Source organism: Lemur catta, chromosome 7 (assembly GCF_020740605.2).
Source record: "Lemur catta isolate mLemCat1 chromosome 7, mLemCat1.pri, whole genome shotgun sequence".
In the NCBI taxonomy this organism is placed as follows: Eukaryota; Metazoa; Chordata; class Mammalia; order Primates; family Lemuridae; genus Lemur; species Lemur catta.
In genome coordinates, this window is record NC_059134.1 from 103,385,816 (window position 1) to 103,402,057 (window position 16,242).

At 53.4% G+C, this 16,242-nt stretch overlaps 1 protein-coding gene across 5 annotated transcripts in view; it reads left to right on the forward strand.

The window, feature by feature from the left end:
* LTO1 (LTO1 maturation factor of ABCE1) overlaps window positions 1-16,242 on the forward strand; it is a 19,746-nt gene continuing 3,504 nt past the window's right edge. The window contains exons 1-6 of one of the 5 annotated variants that reach the window (XR_006736517.1): window positions 2-182; window positions 1,571-1,676; window positions 2,921-2,991; window positions 6,047-6,164; window positions 6,481-7,400; window positions 8,727-8,785. Coding sequence is in view for 4 of the 5 variants with exons in the window: in XM_045558238.1 (XP_045414194.1) it covers window positions 133-182; window positions 1,571-1,676; window positions 2,921-2,991; window positions 6,047-6,164; window positions 6,481-6,549 (414 nt within the window). In the remaining variant the exon portion in view is untranslated. Of the gene's footprint in view, window positions 183-1,570; window positions 1,677-2,920; window positions 2,992-6,046; window positions 6,165-6,480; window positions 8,145-8,726; window positions 8,786-16,242 lie in introns of those variants that run through there. The other 4 variants (XM_045558238.1, XM_045558239.1, XM_045558240.1 and 1 more) reach the window with 4 other exon arrangements.

Genomic DNA, 16,242 nt, shown 5'->3' on the forward strand with positions numbered 1-16,242 from the left:
GCCCCGCGCAACCGCTGCCGGAAGTGGGCTTGGCATCCTCAGGAGCGGTGCGTCGGTGCCTGAGTCTCGCGGGTTGGCCTCGGCCGCGCAGGGTGGCAGGAGCCCGGGGGGCGGGGCGGCCCGGCTACCGCCATGGCTGGGAGCCAGGACATGTTCGATGCCATCGTGATGGCGGATGAGAGGTGGGTGGCGCCGCCGGACCCCCGCCCCCGCGTCTGGTCCTCGCTCAGCTGACTTCCCGCGGGCTGCGGGCTGGGGCGGTCGCTCGTGCCCTGCGTTCGGTGGGCGTGTGCCTTGGGAGAGCGCCTTGGGGCCCTGAAAACAGGGGACAAGTGTGGGGCTGAGATGCTATTGATTCTTCTTTACTCCTCAGCCCCTCCTGAGGGGCCACGTGCCCAGCTGCTCTTCCAGACCCGCCTCCCCTGTCAGGGGCTGCCCCTAGCATCTGCTCGGCTGACGACTCCCTTCCTCCAGGGACACCCCGGCCTCTGGTGGGACAGACCTTTGCCATCTGGGAACTGCCACTTGTTCATTAATCGTAGGACATACGGCAGTATTCATGGACATGCTGATGAATGTGACAGACGTCATCCCTTTCCCTCGAGAGCCCCTGGGGAGCACCTAGTGCTGTGACAGCAGGGGAGGTGTGAGTGGCCTTGTGGCGGACGTCCAGTGCCCGGCCCACGGGAGATGTCACTAGATGTCAGTTAAGAAAGCAAGTGAACATTTAACAGTCAATGGCTGACATTTGTTTAACCCTACTGTGAGTCAGACACTGAGCTAAGTGTTCTTTCGACTCCAGTTATCTATCTTAGCCCTACTTAGGATGTAGATCCCATTACTCTCTCTAATTTACAGGTAAGGAAGCACAGTCACTTCCCAGGGTCACATAACTAAGTGGGGAGCTATACACAGCTTCATGGGGTGCATCAAAAAGCTCCTTTCATCTTTGGTGGCTGTAGGTTAAGATAGTGCCATTTCCACCGTTGAGCCCTAAAGGGCAGTGCTGCCCCAGGTACCCGTCATCATACTTTTGTGGTGATCTGATGGCATTTCTCTCTTATTCTACTGAGATATGATGAAAAGCCCTGTATATGTTGCAGAGGGTTTTTTTTGGAATTGACTTGAGTGAGTGTTGCTTGTAGACTCACAGAACTTTAGCTCCTTAACCTGGCCGCAGACCAGAGTCCTCTAGGAGATTTTGAAAAGTAGATTCCTGGGCATTACTTCAGACTTGTTGAATGTCGGGGGGGTGGGTGACGCTTCTGAGTTCATATCTTTAAATTTTCCTTGTGTGTTTCTAGTGCCCCAGCAGGTTTGGGAATCACTTATTTAGCCCTTCATTGTAGACAAAAAAAAAAAAAAATGCGCTTCAGGAGGTACAGTGACTTGCTAGAGGAGAGACTTAGGAAATGCTAGAGCTGAAACTGGAGCCTGTGTCCTCTGACTTGAGTTTTAGTCTTCTTCTGCTATGCTTTGCCTTGTCTTACTGAGTCTGGGTAATATAAGAGAGAAAGGTTTTTCTAGGAAAAAAATACTCTTCTGTTTGATGTGTGCTTGTTCTTCACAGGTTTCATGGGGAAGGGTATCAGGAAGGCTACGAAGAAGGCAGTAGTTTGGGTGTAATTGAAGGAAGACAATATGGCACATTACATGGAGCTAAAATTGGATCTGAGGTAAGTAGGAACACCCCACTCGGAAATGAATCATCTTCATTTACAGGATATAATTTACTTTGATGTTCAGTATGATTGAGTCAGAATGTCAGGCCTCTGAAAATTGCAATGTCTTTGTACGAGTTAATAGATTCGATAGTTCACAGTGGCACAATCATAGCTCACTGCAGCCTTGAACTCCTGGGCTTAATCGATCCTTCCACCTCAGCTTCCCAAGTGGCTGGGACTACAGGTGTGCGCCACCACACCCAGCTTAGATAGAGTGTTGATGAAGAAATGTTGTTTGTACAGAACAGACAAAGCATGTTACTATATAGAGATAGTTAAATATGCAGGCCAGAGAATGAGAAAACAAGTCCTTGATCTCCTTAGTTTACACTGGAGTATCCTGGTGCTGTCTCAGGTCTTAAGCCAGATGAATCCTCACCCAAAAAATGGGTGTCCTTTGTCATGTGAAGGTATTCCATTTATATTTACCTTGAAATTCCATAAAAATCCATCATTTTGCTTTTCTTCTTGCTCTTTTTTTCCTGGATTGACCCTCACTTGCAGATAACTGGCCCTAAGTGGCAAGATCTGAGTTGAAACAGTTAAGACTGTATTAGATGGCGGATGCTGCAAAACAGGTCCCCACAAAATTTGTGGGTTTAAGACAGCAAACATTTATTACCTCACACAGTTTCTGAGGGTCAGGAACTCAGGAGCAACTTTGCTGGGTGGTTCTGGCTCAGGGTCTCTCAGGAGGCTGCAGCTGGGATGTCAGCCTGGGCCTGACTGAGGCTGGAGGGGCTGTCTCTGAGGTGGCACACTCACATGACCGTGGGCATGGCCCCCTCCACAGGGCTGCTGGGGTGTCCTCATGACATCCAGCAGCAGGTGACCCAAGAGAGCAAGCCAGGCAAAAGTGACATTGTCTTCTATACGTTGCCTCAGAAGTCATGTGCTGTCCCTTCCTCTGTATTCTGTTGGTTACACAAGCCTCTACCGCTGGTAGAGTGTCAAGGGGACTGCACAGGGCATGAGTGCCAGGGGATGAAGAGCGCTGGGGCCATCTTGGAGGCGGGCTGTCCTGCTGATGACTTAATCTCCTAACTTCCATTCCTAGTGTTCAACAAGTATTTCTAGAACAATAATATGAGAAGCACCACTACCCTCTGTCCCCACCTTTCATTTTGAGATCTTGGTGATCAAAGTGTAGCTAATTGCTTATTAATTTCCCTCTTAAATATCTTTTTAATTCACAGATCGGGTGCTATCAAGGTTTTGCTATTGCATGGAAATGTCTCTTGCACAGTTGTGCTACTGAGAAAGACAGGTAAAATTGGGGACTTCATTTGCAGCATATGGACCAGGAATTCTGGTTCCATAGCTTACTAACAATGACCTTGGGTTAATAATCTGTCTGCTTTCTCATTTGCAAAATGGAGAAAATAATAATGTCAAACTTGAATATTGTTAGGAGATTTAAAGGAAATAATAAATAGGAAGTGCCAGGTGCATTTTAGATGTTCGATGGGTACTGGTTGTTGTTACTTCTGGAAAGAGTTCTTGTATTCTCCCGCCTTTTCCGTAGAGTCATTAGTGTACCGAGTGGCTTTTAAGTACCCTGCCAATAAAATTACGTTAAAATTGATTATATCTTCTCATTCATCTTTCCCCTAAGCTTCTAATAAACAGATTACAATAGTCTTGGGATGACTTGGGCTCAGAAATGGTGACTCCATTGTCACCAGTTTTTTAATATAGCCAACTGTATGAAAAAACTCTGTTAATGAGATTATACATTTAAATGTGTTTAACTCAATTCTGGTACTTGTAATCACTAAATACATGTTGCTATTATTTCAATTGTTGTTAGCCTTTTAAAACTATCCTATGTTCTACCTACTTAATGCCCCTGTGACCCTGTTTCATCTGTCTTTGGTCTTGAGCTGGAAGTGAACCCTTAGGTAGAAACCATAGGTGGTCTGGCCACTCTGCCGCTTGTGGGAGACAGAAAAACTGGACTTACGCTGGCGCTTTGCATCATTCTGACACCTGGTGGCTTTGCCTAGTATGGGAGAGGTGTGAGGAGAGTGGATAACAAACAGCAGGGAAGGTGGCATCCCCCGTCTGTGTGTGACTTGTCCTTTTATTTGAAATATTTTGAATTTCCAGAACATGGGCCACACTCATATTCAAATGTAAGAACAAGGATGCTTGCAACTGAGTATGGGTGGCTCTGTCTACTCACTGGGATGAGCAGTTGGGAATTGAGCAGATTCTTATGTTAGCAGAGGGACACTTTGGGGGATTTCCTCTAAGTAGTAGGAGCGGCAGGGCAGCTGCGGATGCAGTTGGAGTGGTTGTTGGCAGCCTGTGCCACCACTGGGTGGCAGTCAAAGCTGAACCTGGCGCTTGACTCTGGGCCTCAGGAGGAGGAGAGGCGCTTTCTTTGAGTTCTTCCCCTGCCTCCCCTTCTGTCTCATCCCAGCCTCTCTGGCTCATGGAGAGGTGCTTTCTTGTGTGTGAATTGGGGCCACACCAGGAGGTTGCCAGCCCTTGCCCCAGAGCAGGTGTGTCCTAACATCTTAAAGCAGTGCCTCCAGCCTTTCTAACAGATAGAGAAGGAGCCACTTTGGTTGACGAAGGGCTGGCGGAAGCCCTGCCAGGCCCACCTTGCTGCTGCCTCCGCCCCACCCAGCAGTACCAAAAGGTTTCTTGGGAACCTAAGGCCTTTATGCTAGAGCAGCAGCTCACAGATGTTTGGATTTTATTAGTATGATGTTTAAAAAATGGTAAAGAACTGATACAGGATCTTCTACCTTTTAGTTTTTCCAAATAAGGATGTTGAAAGAAAAACACCTGCCATCTGTGTTGTCATTCAGTAAAAGAATGCGTATTTTAACACCAAAGAAACCGCAGAGAATGATATCTCAGACTAAGAGATAGGTTTTCAGTCAAGTCACTAGCTTTTTGAAAACTGCGTGAGATGCTCCCAGCCCCTATTTCAGCAGCCTGGCGACCCTTTCTGCAGACAGCACTTGCCGGGGCTAGGCTCTGGGGCCCTGGCACCACCAGCCATGAGCTGCTCACACCCTCCGACATGCGCTGACCGACTGTGTGCCTCACTGGGTGTGTCCGGAGTCGCGTCATTGACCAGAGCAGAATAAGTCACTACTTGCAAAGTTGGAAATGGGTGGGACTCTTTGTGTCTTGTTAGGATGCGGCCATTTCCTGCATTTTGGCATCTGCCTTCAGTCTCCCTGGGAACTGGGTAGTTTGTTGCTTAAATTAACTTGCTTTGACCTTTCACAATTTTGTACTTTCTCAAAGAGGTAGCAATCATAGTTCTTAAAAACTGGTTTGCCATTGTCGAACTTACTTATCTGTGTGTCTGACAGCCCCGACTAAGTACCATTAGCATGTCTGCAGGAGATCGTGGTTGCTTTGCACTTGATTCGTCCCAATGATCAGTTCTTTAAAATTCGCATTTATCAAATGCCTGGCACACTGCAGCCACTCAGATGCTCAGGTGTGGCGTGAGGGAGGGTCGCTCCTCGGGATCCCCATGGTATGTGGAAAAGGCCTGGACCACCCAGTGTGCACAGTGTAGATTATTTTTAAACTCCCACCGGTGAGAGCCCTGGTCTCTGGGATTTGATAGAAGCCAGGAGACTAACATTTATCGAGCACCTACTCTGTACAAAAGCCCAAACTTCACATAGGTTATTTAAGGCTCTTGAAAGCCTGTGAGGTTGTTGTTACTCTCCTCATTTTACAGATAAAGACACCGAGGTTCAGGAAAGTTAAATAACCAGTATCTTAGAGCAGCCCTACTCACAGCCGCCCTGCTCCTAAGTGTGTGCCTTTTCTGCAGAACCTCCTTGCCTTCCCAGCAGAGCTTTGTTCTCCTTGGGAAGGAACCTCAGAGACCAGAGACTGATTTCTGCCCTTTGCGGGGAGGGGGCTTGCTTGTTTGCCTGCAGCTGGACTCCAAAGGCTGTGGGCACAGACTCCAGATCCTGGAAAATCCTGGATCCAGAGCAGGCCTGCTCATGCCCAGCCACTCTCCTTCTTGCCTAGTTCTGTCTGTTCCTGTGTGTGTGAGACCCCGAGGGCCAGCGTGGCTCGTGGGCTGCCTCAGCTGCTCAGCCCCGGTGGCTGGGTCAGAGGTGTACCTGTAAGCTAGGAACACGCCGCTGTCGAGGCGCTGGGTGTGGGCAGAAGCATGTTGCTAGGTAAACAAATATTATTTAGTGTAATGAGAAAATAATCACCCAGCTTCTGAACCGAGGCATTCTTAGCACTTAAGCAATCAGCATCCTCGTTACATAAGCTAAGCCTCTTGTGTACCAAGGACTAAGAGTCTTTATTTCTGTGCTTTCCAGCAGAAAGATGAAAGTCTTAGAATCATTGATTGGAATGATTCAGAAATTCCCTTATGATGACCCTACTTATGATAAACTCCATGAAGACTTAGACAAAATTAGAGGAAAATTTAAACAGGTTCGTGACTGCATGTTTCCTTTTGCTCGGAGTGCTGGGTTGTGTCCCTCTCTGAGACACAGCTGGCGCACTCCCTGGGGGTTCCCTGTGCCAAGGGTCTGGGGGCTGCGCATGCCGTACGAACAGTCAGCAGAGGCGAATCATCCGTGTCTCAGTGTGGGAAAACTGAAGGGCGGTCGGGAGAACAGGTGCTAGGACCTGTGTAAGGTCTGGCGGCGTGGACAAGAAAAGCTGCAGCTAGAGATGGTTACGTTCCAACTTGTCAGTAAAACGCACAAGTTCTAAAAATATCAGCTCTTCTCTTTTGTTTTTTCAGCTTTGTTCATTACTCAACGTTCAGCCGGACTTTAAAATTAGTGCGGAAGGTTCTGGACTTTCATTTTGAGGATGACAGATGAACAAAGACGAAACATCAAGGAACAGATGTCCGTATGTTAAGTGTTTAAAAATGTGATTAAAGGCCAAACAATGATGGAGTATTCATTGTTCCGCAGGGAGGGCTCCGGTTTGGCCAGTGAAAGGGCTTCTTTCCCCCTGAGGTTTTCTGCCTGTGTTGCCCGGTGCCCCCACGGGGCCTCTGCACACACGCCTGCCCTTTGTCGGGCCCTGTCTGCTCTGGTCTGCAGGGGTCCCTGGCAGAGCCCTGGCGGGGCTGCTCACCGCTGTCCTCCCCAGCAGGGCAGGCCTGGCTGGTCCTCGACTGAGGTTGGCTCTGGATAGAATGACCCCCAAGTCTGGACTCAGAGGAACAGTTTTTGTTTCTTTAGTGAGAGGGACAGGCTGACACGAGCTGGGTTAATGGCAAGTCACGGTGAGCACCTTGATGCCCACTGAGCCGCGTTACGCACGAGGTGCTGCGCGAGGGCCTCCCATGTGTATCTAATCCCTCAGTAGCCCACGAGCTAGGTCTCATTCCCCTTTTGCAGATGAGGACGCTGAGACCCGCAGGGATTGCCTGGTCCAAGGTCACCCAGCAGCAGAGCGAGGACTTCTACCCAGACCACGTCTGTCATCACCACAGTGCAGTGTGCAGGCGGCACCTGCAGAGTTGGGGACCCTGCCCTCGACTCCAGGTCGCAGGTTCCTGCTGTGCCTCACGGAGCATTGGCGAGCCCACTGTGGCCAGCTTGCCTGGGCACCTGGCTGGGAGGAGGAGAGGCCAGCCTGATCCCGAAGGGGCCCGACACGCCCATCACAGTGTCCCCAAATGGGAGATGAGCTGTGCAGCATTGAAAGGTGCTTAATGGGGAAAATATTTTGAACCAAAGACTAAATGTCAGGCTGTCGTTATTATGCGGAAACTTCTGGAGCCTCGCATTTGGGACACTGCATCCTTCCTACCGATGGGAGCTCTCTTGTCTTCTGACAGGACTTAAAGGGCATCACGTATAGGCAGCGAGGCACAGGCTATCAGGGTGGTGTTCTGCGGGTCCCCCACCAGTTAAGTGGACACGTGGCGGCACGTGTTAATACACCCGAGGGTGTCCCCAGGGTCACCACAGTCCCCACACGCTGCCTGCCCTCTGTTCCAGAGAGCACATCTGAAAGCAGTGAGTGAGATTATTAAGGGGTCACCGTGAATCCACTCGAGTTTTTAAAGTCATTCCGGAATGTCTCAAGAGTTCCAGTCAGGAGCCCCATGTCAGCTGCAGTGGCAACATGTTCCCGTCCGTGTGGCTGACCTTGGAAGCACGCTCAGGAAGGGAAAGGGCTTTTCATTTCTGAGGGACAAGGCTTGGGCTTTTTCCTAAGCTGTGGTAAGCGCGTCCGGCTGTGCGCTCCTCGTTGGCAGCCTCGCCTTGGCCCGGGAGGCCTGCGTCAGAGCCGCCACCTTCCAGCGAAAGACACAGCCGTCTCTCCAGGTGGTGGGATTACAGGGGCTTTTGCTGCGGTTTTCTTTGGTGGATATTTGTGTTTTCTGTGTTATCCATTTTGATAATGTATTATTTTTATAATTGGAGAAAAAATAAATAGCATATTTTAAAGCAAAAGTTTGTCTGGGACCATGTATAGCATGACATTTAGCCAGTTCATTCCTTCCTCAAGGTGTTTGGGATCTGGGTACAAAGGAAGGCGCGTGCTGGGTCAGCCACTGGGCTGCCTTCCGTTATGCCTCTGCCCACGTGTGTCGCTCATACAGGGCAGGCGCAGCTGCTGTGGGAGACGGGTCCCCTCGTGTTGGGACTGGCCAGTTCCTGCTGGCCTGTCAGCAGTTGGTACTAATCCCCCCCCAGACTCCTCCCCACCCGTCTTTCTCCTCCCCACTCTGCCTCCCCACCTCTCTCCCCCCTTCTCTCCCATCTCCCTCCCCTGTCCCTCTCTGCCTCTCCCATGCCGGGTGTCCGAGCACCAGGCTACCACTTCTCCTGTGTCCCATCACGTGGAGCCAGAGCTGCCTCGTTGATCATCTTCAAGATTCCTGAAAGTGAACGTAATCTGTGTCTGCCTGGCCACTTTCTGGAGGATGAGACCCAGTTTTAGGATCCCTTGGTCACCCCAGACGGGACCTCCTAGATTATAGTAGACCAAGCCCGTCACAACAGTCGCTTTCATTCTCTGCAGGTGATACCGTCCTCAGCGTCTGGATCAGGAATGAGCATGTCTCCTCTGGCTGACAAAAGGTTAGTGTGGGTGGGGGTGGCTTCTGGGAAAGGTTACGTACATCATTCCCTAGAAAAGGTGCTAGCTATGTATTTTGGATGACATCCTATTGGGATATGACACGTGGAACTATACAGGCAGCTTGCAACCCAGCTTTGGAGGAAGCCGTCCCTGAGCATGGCAGAGCTGAGAGCTGGAAAGAACCTGGGTCCTTGATGTCCCCATGGAGCTGCTGAACCCACCACCCCTGCGCCGCCTTGCTTGCAGGCCTCATGTGCTGGGAGCTGCTAAGTGTCCTAGTTGTTGGAGGCCATCTGCGTTGGGTTTCTGTTGTTTGCAGACACCCGCATCCCACCCGATCCCATACTGCCCAACCGTTTCTCTTGGATATTAACCTTCGTCCAGATTGGCCTTGAGTTGGGAGCTGCTCGGGTTGGACTTCGTCCCTTCAGGCGGGTTTCCCAAGGCTTCGGCTATCCTTGTCAGACGCCCCCAGCAGGTTTTGTGCGGCTGTGCTGGTTTGCCGGGGCTGCCGTAGCACCGTAGCACAGCCCCGCAGAGGGGCTTAAACAACAGGCATTCATCGTCTCACGTTCTGAAGGCTGGCAGTCTGAGATTAGGTGTCTCAGGGCTGGTTCCTTTCAAGGCCTCTCTCTGTGGCTTGCAGACAGCCACCTTCTCCCTGTGTCCTCACATGGTCGTCCCTCTGTGTGTGTCCTAATCTCCTCTTATAAGGACACAGTGATAGAGGATTAGAGCCCGCCCTAAAGACCTCATTTTAAAGGCCCCATCTCCAAATACAGCCGCATTCTGAGGTACTGAGGGTTGGGCTTCAACATAGGAATTTCGTGGGGACACAGTTCAGCCTGTAACAGGAACAGGCACCTGTCTGAGGCTGTTGGGACAGATGTTAACTTGGGACTTGGGAGAGAGGGAAGCCCTAGCACATGAAAGTTGAGGTTACTGGACTTAGTTTTCTAGAACATTAGCAGTTGGGCAGGAGCATCCCCTTCAGCATTACACTGAGTCACCGTGGCGGCCACAGGAAATGCCTACCTGAAGGCCAAGTTGCTGTCCTAACACAAGGCGCATTTAACTTTTCCTTTATTTCACATTCACCCCTTAAAACTTTGTTTTTCTCTGCCCAGTGGTAAGAAAAGAGTGAGAGGCTGGGAAGAAGGGCTGAGGAGTCCTGTGTGCTGGGTGGTCACTGGTAGCCAGTCCTTTGCCTCCTCAGGTCGCTGGATGACCCACGGACACCGCGAGGCAGGGGTGCTGCCCCCCTCTGCAGGTGGAGATGGGGCCCGGCTGACTGACATGCCAGTGGTCACAGCAAGTGGCCAGTCTCAGGCTTGGCTGGGCACAGTGGGGCTTGAGCAGTTTGCTTAAATTACTTGTTTTCCAAGGTCATACTTTTTAGACACATCTCTGCCAAAGCAGAGCCTCAGTTTCCTGATACCTGTAGCCTTTCCTTGTAACCAGTCTCGACTCTAGCAGACTGAGGCAAAGACAGGTAGATTTGTGGCAAAGGACCTGTGCTGGCCGCCTGCCCCACGCCCTGTGAGCAGGTCTCACCCAGGGATACAGGAAGCACTTGGGGAGCCCAGAAGCAGGGTGGGATGTTCAGCTCTGCCTGAGGAATAAGGGAACGAGAAGGTAAGCAGGGAAGGCTTCCTGGAGGAGGTGGCCTTCACACCCTTAGCTTTGTGAACTTTCATCTGACCTCACCCCACCATGGAGAATTCTCTTCCATTGTCCCTGAAAATACCGACATTACCTGGAGATACCAAAGACTGAGTAACACGCGAGTCCATCTGATTCCTGCAATTATTCTGGTCCTTGATGGATGAAATGAGGAACTGGTTTGCGACTCAGAAAACTGAAGTCACTGAGTCATTACCAGGTGTCAGAGAAAAACAGGTGTTCGTGCTTCCCAGGACACAGCAGTCCTGCAGGCGAGGAGCCGGCGAGTTGTCTAAGCCCACGTGACTAACTGGCTCAGCACAGGCATCTCAAGAGTAATTTTCCAAGAAGGAAAGTCACTCCTCGCATGTGAACTTCTCCGCACCTCTTCGTGGCTGATAAACTCCTCAGCTGGTGTCGAGGCCCTTACTGGTCTGTCCTCGGTGGCTCCGTCGAGGCAGCGCTTTGGCTATGTCTTCCTGCTGCCCTTGGCCGGACCAGCTGGGCCTGGGGCTGCAGGGCGGAGTCTGTCTTCGGCAGGACCTGACCGTGAGTCTTGCTTGTGCCCACTGCAGAGTGCGGGGCTGGAAATGCTCACGCAGTGAGGGGCTGGTCCCGTTCCTATGGCAGGATTCATGTTCCTGTATGTTCCCAAAATAGCAGGGCCCTCATGGAGCCTGCTGCCGAGCTGTGAGAGCTCAGACGATCTGTTGCATGTTGAATTGTGTCCCCACAAAAGGAACATTCAAGTCCTAGCCCCTGGTACCTGTGAGTGTGACCTTATTTGGAAATAGGGTCTTTGCAGATTTAATTATTAGTTAAATTGAGGTTGTACTAGAGTAGGGTGGGCTCTTAATATGATACCATCCTTTAATTTTGTTTTTCTGAGACCTGGTGTTGCTCTGTCACCCAGGCTGGAGTGCAGTGGCAGGATCACAGCTCACTGCAGCCTCAAACTCCTGGGCTCCACCCATCCTCCCACCTTGGCCCCCAAAAGTGCTGGGGTTACAGGTACGAACCACCATGCCTGGCCTCTGTTGTCCTTTTAAGAAGAGGAGGAGCCACATGAGGGAAGCATTGACAAGCCAAGGAGAGCTGAAGATTGCCTGAAACCACCAGAAGCCGGGAGAGACAGTGGGCCTGCCGGCACCCTGGTCTCACGTTTCCATCCTCCAGAACTGTGAGAGAATAGATTTCAGTTGTTTGAAGCCACTAAGTTTGTGACAATTTGTCCCCTTCCCCAAGAGGCTGCTGCCTGCTGGGGGTCTCAGCTGGCTCTGGTTCTGCACAAGGGACCGAGACAGGGTCCACCAGACAAGGTTGGCTCGAGCCCCTCCCCAGCCCCAGCCCCTGCAGGCACCGCCGGGCTTCATGTCTTGGGACTGGGGAGATGGACGTGGTCAGGCAGTTTCTCCAAGTCTGTGTGGTCACGTGTGCTCCATTACACACCATGTGCCGGGGAACAGCACCCTGGTCCGGGAGCCTTGAAGGTCCTGTCCCCTTCAGCAAAGCAGTTCCACACGTCTTTTGAGGTGATTCTGTGCCAGGCACTGGTGGTCCAGAGATGAGTCACTGCCTGACTCATGGAACTCCCAGCTAAGCCAGACAGGTACGTGAAAAATCCAAGAGCAAACGGTAACTGTCAGTGCTCCCGTTACTTATGCCAGTAATACATGCGAAATTTAGAAAAGGGAGAAAACACAAACTGTAACAGTGAAGGAGCTTTGAAAACCAAATGATACAGAGCCGGTATCAAACTGACTTAATAAAGGACAATAATTGGCTCCTGGAACAAAAGAGGATGACTTCAGGAGAGGCTTGATCCAGCAGCTTGTCTGGAGATCCATTACCTGCTCTCTGTTCCCCTTCAGGGCTGGCCTCATGCTCAGGCTCCCCTCTCAGGGCAGCGAGGTGCAGCACCACCCCGGGCTCCTGCTCCTCCACTGGGAGTCCTGAGAAGGGGGAGGCACTCTCTTTTCCAGAACACTTGGAAAATGTCTCCCCAAGTCTCATTGGCTCTGTTAGATTTCACACCCATCCTGGAACCTGCTGCTCTTCCCGTGGGCACAGATGTGCTGTTGGGTTTGAGCCTATCAAGGTCTGACCCAAAGCTAAGGATGGAGTCGGCCCTGCCCAAGCCACAGAACTGGGAATGGTGGTTCCCCGGAGTGAAATCTGGGTGCTGTGAACACCACGAGGGGGAATCGGTGCTGGCAAGAAAACCCAGGCTGTCCACTTGATGGGCCAAAGGAGGGAAGAAGGATGGCTGGTGCCACCCCTCAGTGAGCACCATCGGTGTCTGGGGGCCCGTCTTTCAAACCCGGAGGATGCATGGAATGATGGTGGTAGTTATACCAGTGAGGTGAGATGACAGTGACATTACTGAGTGATAACTATGTGCCAGGCTCTGTGCTAAGTGCTTCACACACATTGAGCCATTTAATCCTCAACACCCCAAAAAGAATTTATTTATTAAGCAGAGGTTTATCGGGCCCTGGCACCATCCGTGATACATTGTCCGTGATACATCTGTTCTGTGCCCGGCATCATCACAGATACTAAAGACACATTGAAGAACAGGGCAGAGGGGACCCCCCATCATGAGCTTACATTCTTGCATGTTATCCCCATTTTACAGATGTGAAAATTGAGGCTCAAAGAGGTGAAGCCGCACAGCTCAAAAATTACAGAGCTGTGATCCAACCCCAGGGCCTTTTACTCCCAAATGTGTGCTTAACGTGTGTCTACACATGCATGTGAGTTTTCTTTTTAAACATTTGATCACTCTCAGACGTCCACTGCCAGCCTGCCTGGCTGCCTCCTCCAGGCCAGCCGACCACGGCTGTAAGCCTTGGTCACAGGTCAACCCAGCCGAAGCAGTGGCCTGAGTTGTGTGCACCAGCCTTCGGGTGAAAACCGTCCAAAGAAGGCTTTGTGCATTTTCTTCAAGCCCGTTTTTGAAGGCTTCGAGCCCTTCCTTCTCCTTGCCACCCAGTGGCAGGAGTGCAAGGTCACACACTGGCTGTGTGATCCTGGCTCAGTTACTTCACCTCTGTGGACCTCGGTTTACTCATCTACAACAGGGGTCAGCAAATGACCGCCCAAATCCAGCCTGTTGCCTATTTTTGTAGATACAGCTCTACTGGTACACAGCCACGCTCACCCACTCACGCAGTGGGGGTGGCCGCTCTGGAGCTGCAGCGGGAGGGTTGGCGAGTTGTGACAGGCTGTGGCTCGCAAAGCCTAAAGCAGCCCCTACCTGCCCTGGACAGAAAAGTCTGCCAACCCCTGACCCAGCAGATGGGGGTGATTGTGCCTGTGAGAGCCCAGGCCCCAGGAGGGCAGGACCCTGCCTGCCCCCGACCCACCGGGCTGTTCCAAGAGCCGGGGAGGAGCTGTATGTTCAGCGTTGAGCACAGTGCCTGATGCACTGGGCACGCTCAGCACGGTCCAGCTGCTGTGATCCTCCCAAGATGAGACAAAGGCAAGAAGGACTGCCCCTGACGTGCTCGGAGGGCCTGGCCTCCAGAATACGGATGGTCCTCGGGTTAGACCACTCGGCTCTTAAAGTGGCTGCCAGTTGAGAGGCTTGTCTCAGCCGCCGCTAGGTGAAAATTAAAGGGATTAATGGACGCCGCCGCCTTTGATAGGCTCAAGGCCACCGAAGCCCCTTCAGCAGAGGGCTCCGTGTTCTCTCTTCCCAGTCCTCCTTGTGTGCCCCTGTGAGTGGCGGTGACAATGCCCCCGGATGTGGGCCCCAAGGCCAGCGGCCCCGGAGCTGCCCGCCCACCCGTCCGCCGGCTATTGTCTGCTCCGGCCTGGCGGTGTGGCGCTGGGCTTGTGGGGCCCCAGCGGGCAAGGGGACTGTGGGAACGGATTAGAGGTCCTGGGCTTTCTCTCCCCTCTTGCATAAACTCTTGATCAAAGACATTCCTGGGATGACAGAGCCCTGTGAGCTGCAAGGCTGGCCCAGCGTGCTGGACGCACACCCCATGTCACCACCGTGCTCAGGCCTGCCCTTGCTGGCCCTCGCTGCAGCGGTGACTCTCGGGACCAGCCTTGTGGTGTGACCAGCGATGGAGTGGGTGCTAGGAGGCCACACAGATGTCCCCACCAAACGCAGAGGCCAGGCCAGGCTGCAGGAGCGAGACTCGGACTCTGCTTCCTGGGGGGCTGCAAGGAGAGTCACATCGCAGGCGGGGCAGCTGGGGCAGCTTGGAGGGAGCGCAGGGAGGCCGGCCCCCACCGCCTGCTCCTCTGGAGTCCCACCGTGCTGCCCACCCATCCCTGTGACAGCCCCTCCCGCCATCATTCCACAAGCGCAGTGCGTGTGCCTGCTCTGCTCTGCCCAGCCTTTCTCTCTGTGTCCTTGGGGCCTTTTGTCTCTTGTCATGACGACTGTGGGTGCTCCCTGGGCCCCTGGGGACCCCTGGCCCTCCCAACAGTGGAGTCGGCCCCCAGCACCCAGGGCCAGCAGGGCTGTCACTGTGGCACAGCACAGCAACTTGGGCCACCTGCCTCCGGCTCGGCCCCACTGCTCAGCCCGCTGCTGGCCAGGGCGGAAGGAGGGAGGCAGAGAGGGACGAGCAGCCCGTCCCCAGGGGCCCAGCGGGCACAGCAAACACCAGGCACGATTCCTGGACTCCCAGAGCTACCCTGGTGTGGGGGCAGGAAGACTTCAGGGAGGCCGTCATTGGACTGAGCCTGAGGGACACACAGGGCTGAAGGGCACTGCAGCAAGGCAGTGGGACAGGCACAGAACTGGGAGCCCGAAGCCGTCCAGAGCCCAGGGGCAGAGATGTCAGCTCAGGGGAGCTGAGATTGTGAGAGACCGGCCAGGTCCTGGGGACCTCGGACAGAGCCGAAAGGACACAGGCAGGCCCAGGAGGGTTAGGAGAGGGCAGAGCGTGGATGAGGCTGCCCGGCTGCGGGACTGGTCAGGAGCAGGCGGGGCGATGAGGAAGGGGCAGTGGGAGAGCCGGAGGCTTTGTCTCTGAGGTTCCTCCAGGGCCAGTTTCCATGAACAGAAGGGCCAGACACCCCGGCAGGGGATGGGGCCTTCGCCACATCCCGAAGGGTCGCAGGTGCCCGGGTGATGTCGGTTGAGTTTGCGAGTGGGGAACTGGCTCAGAGTGGCGTCTTGCTGCATAACCCAGGTGGGGCCTTATAGGGCCCCCTCCTTGCTCTGCCGTCGGACGCCGAGAGGGAGAGACCGGCCCGGGGAGATGGGGACCCCTCCCTCTCTGCACACTCGGTTGTGAGGCCCATGTGTCCCACGTGGGGCCTCCCCCTGCTCTCTTCCCGCCTCCTGCTGTGTCCCCAGGTGTGCCTGCTCTGGCCCCGCCCCAGCCCTCCGCTGGGCACGCGGGCTCCGTCTCCCCCAGCCAATGCATCGCGCCCTGGCAACTCGGTCACACCTAGCAGCTGCAGGTCTCTCTCCCATTTTAAAAAACTTAACAAAAGAGCTCCCTGACCCAGGAGTTCCCCACCAGCCACCTCCAGGGCCTGGGCAGGAGCTCTGCTGCTCCCTCCCCCACCCCTGCCCCCCCCCCCCCTGAACAACCGAGGCCCCCACTCACCCCTGAGGTCATCAAGGGGACCCCCCACAGGCCTCCCCACTACACCCACGTGCTGTGGGGACTCAGGCCGAGGGCGGGATGTCCGTTCCCCGTGTCCCCAGACCTGACACAGGACATGGCCTTGCCCAGAGCTAGACAGCTGCCGCAGTGGGGACCTGCTCCCTGCCTTCAGGGCCACCTTGCCCGAGTGGGCTGGGCCCTCCTGAGCCACCTGA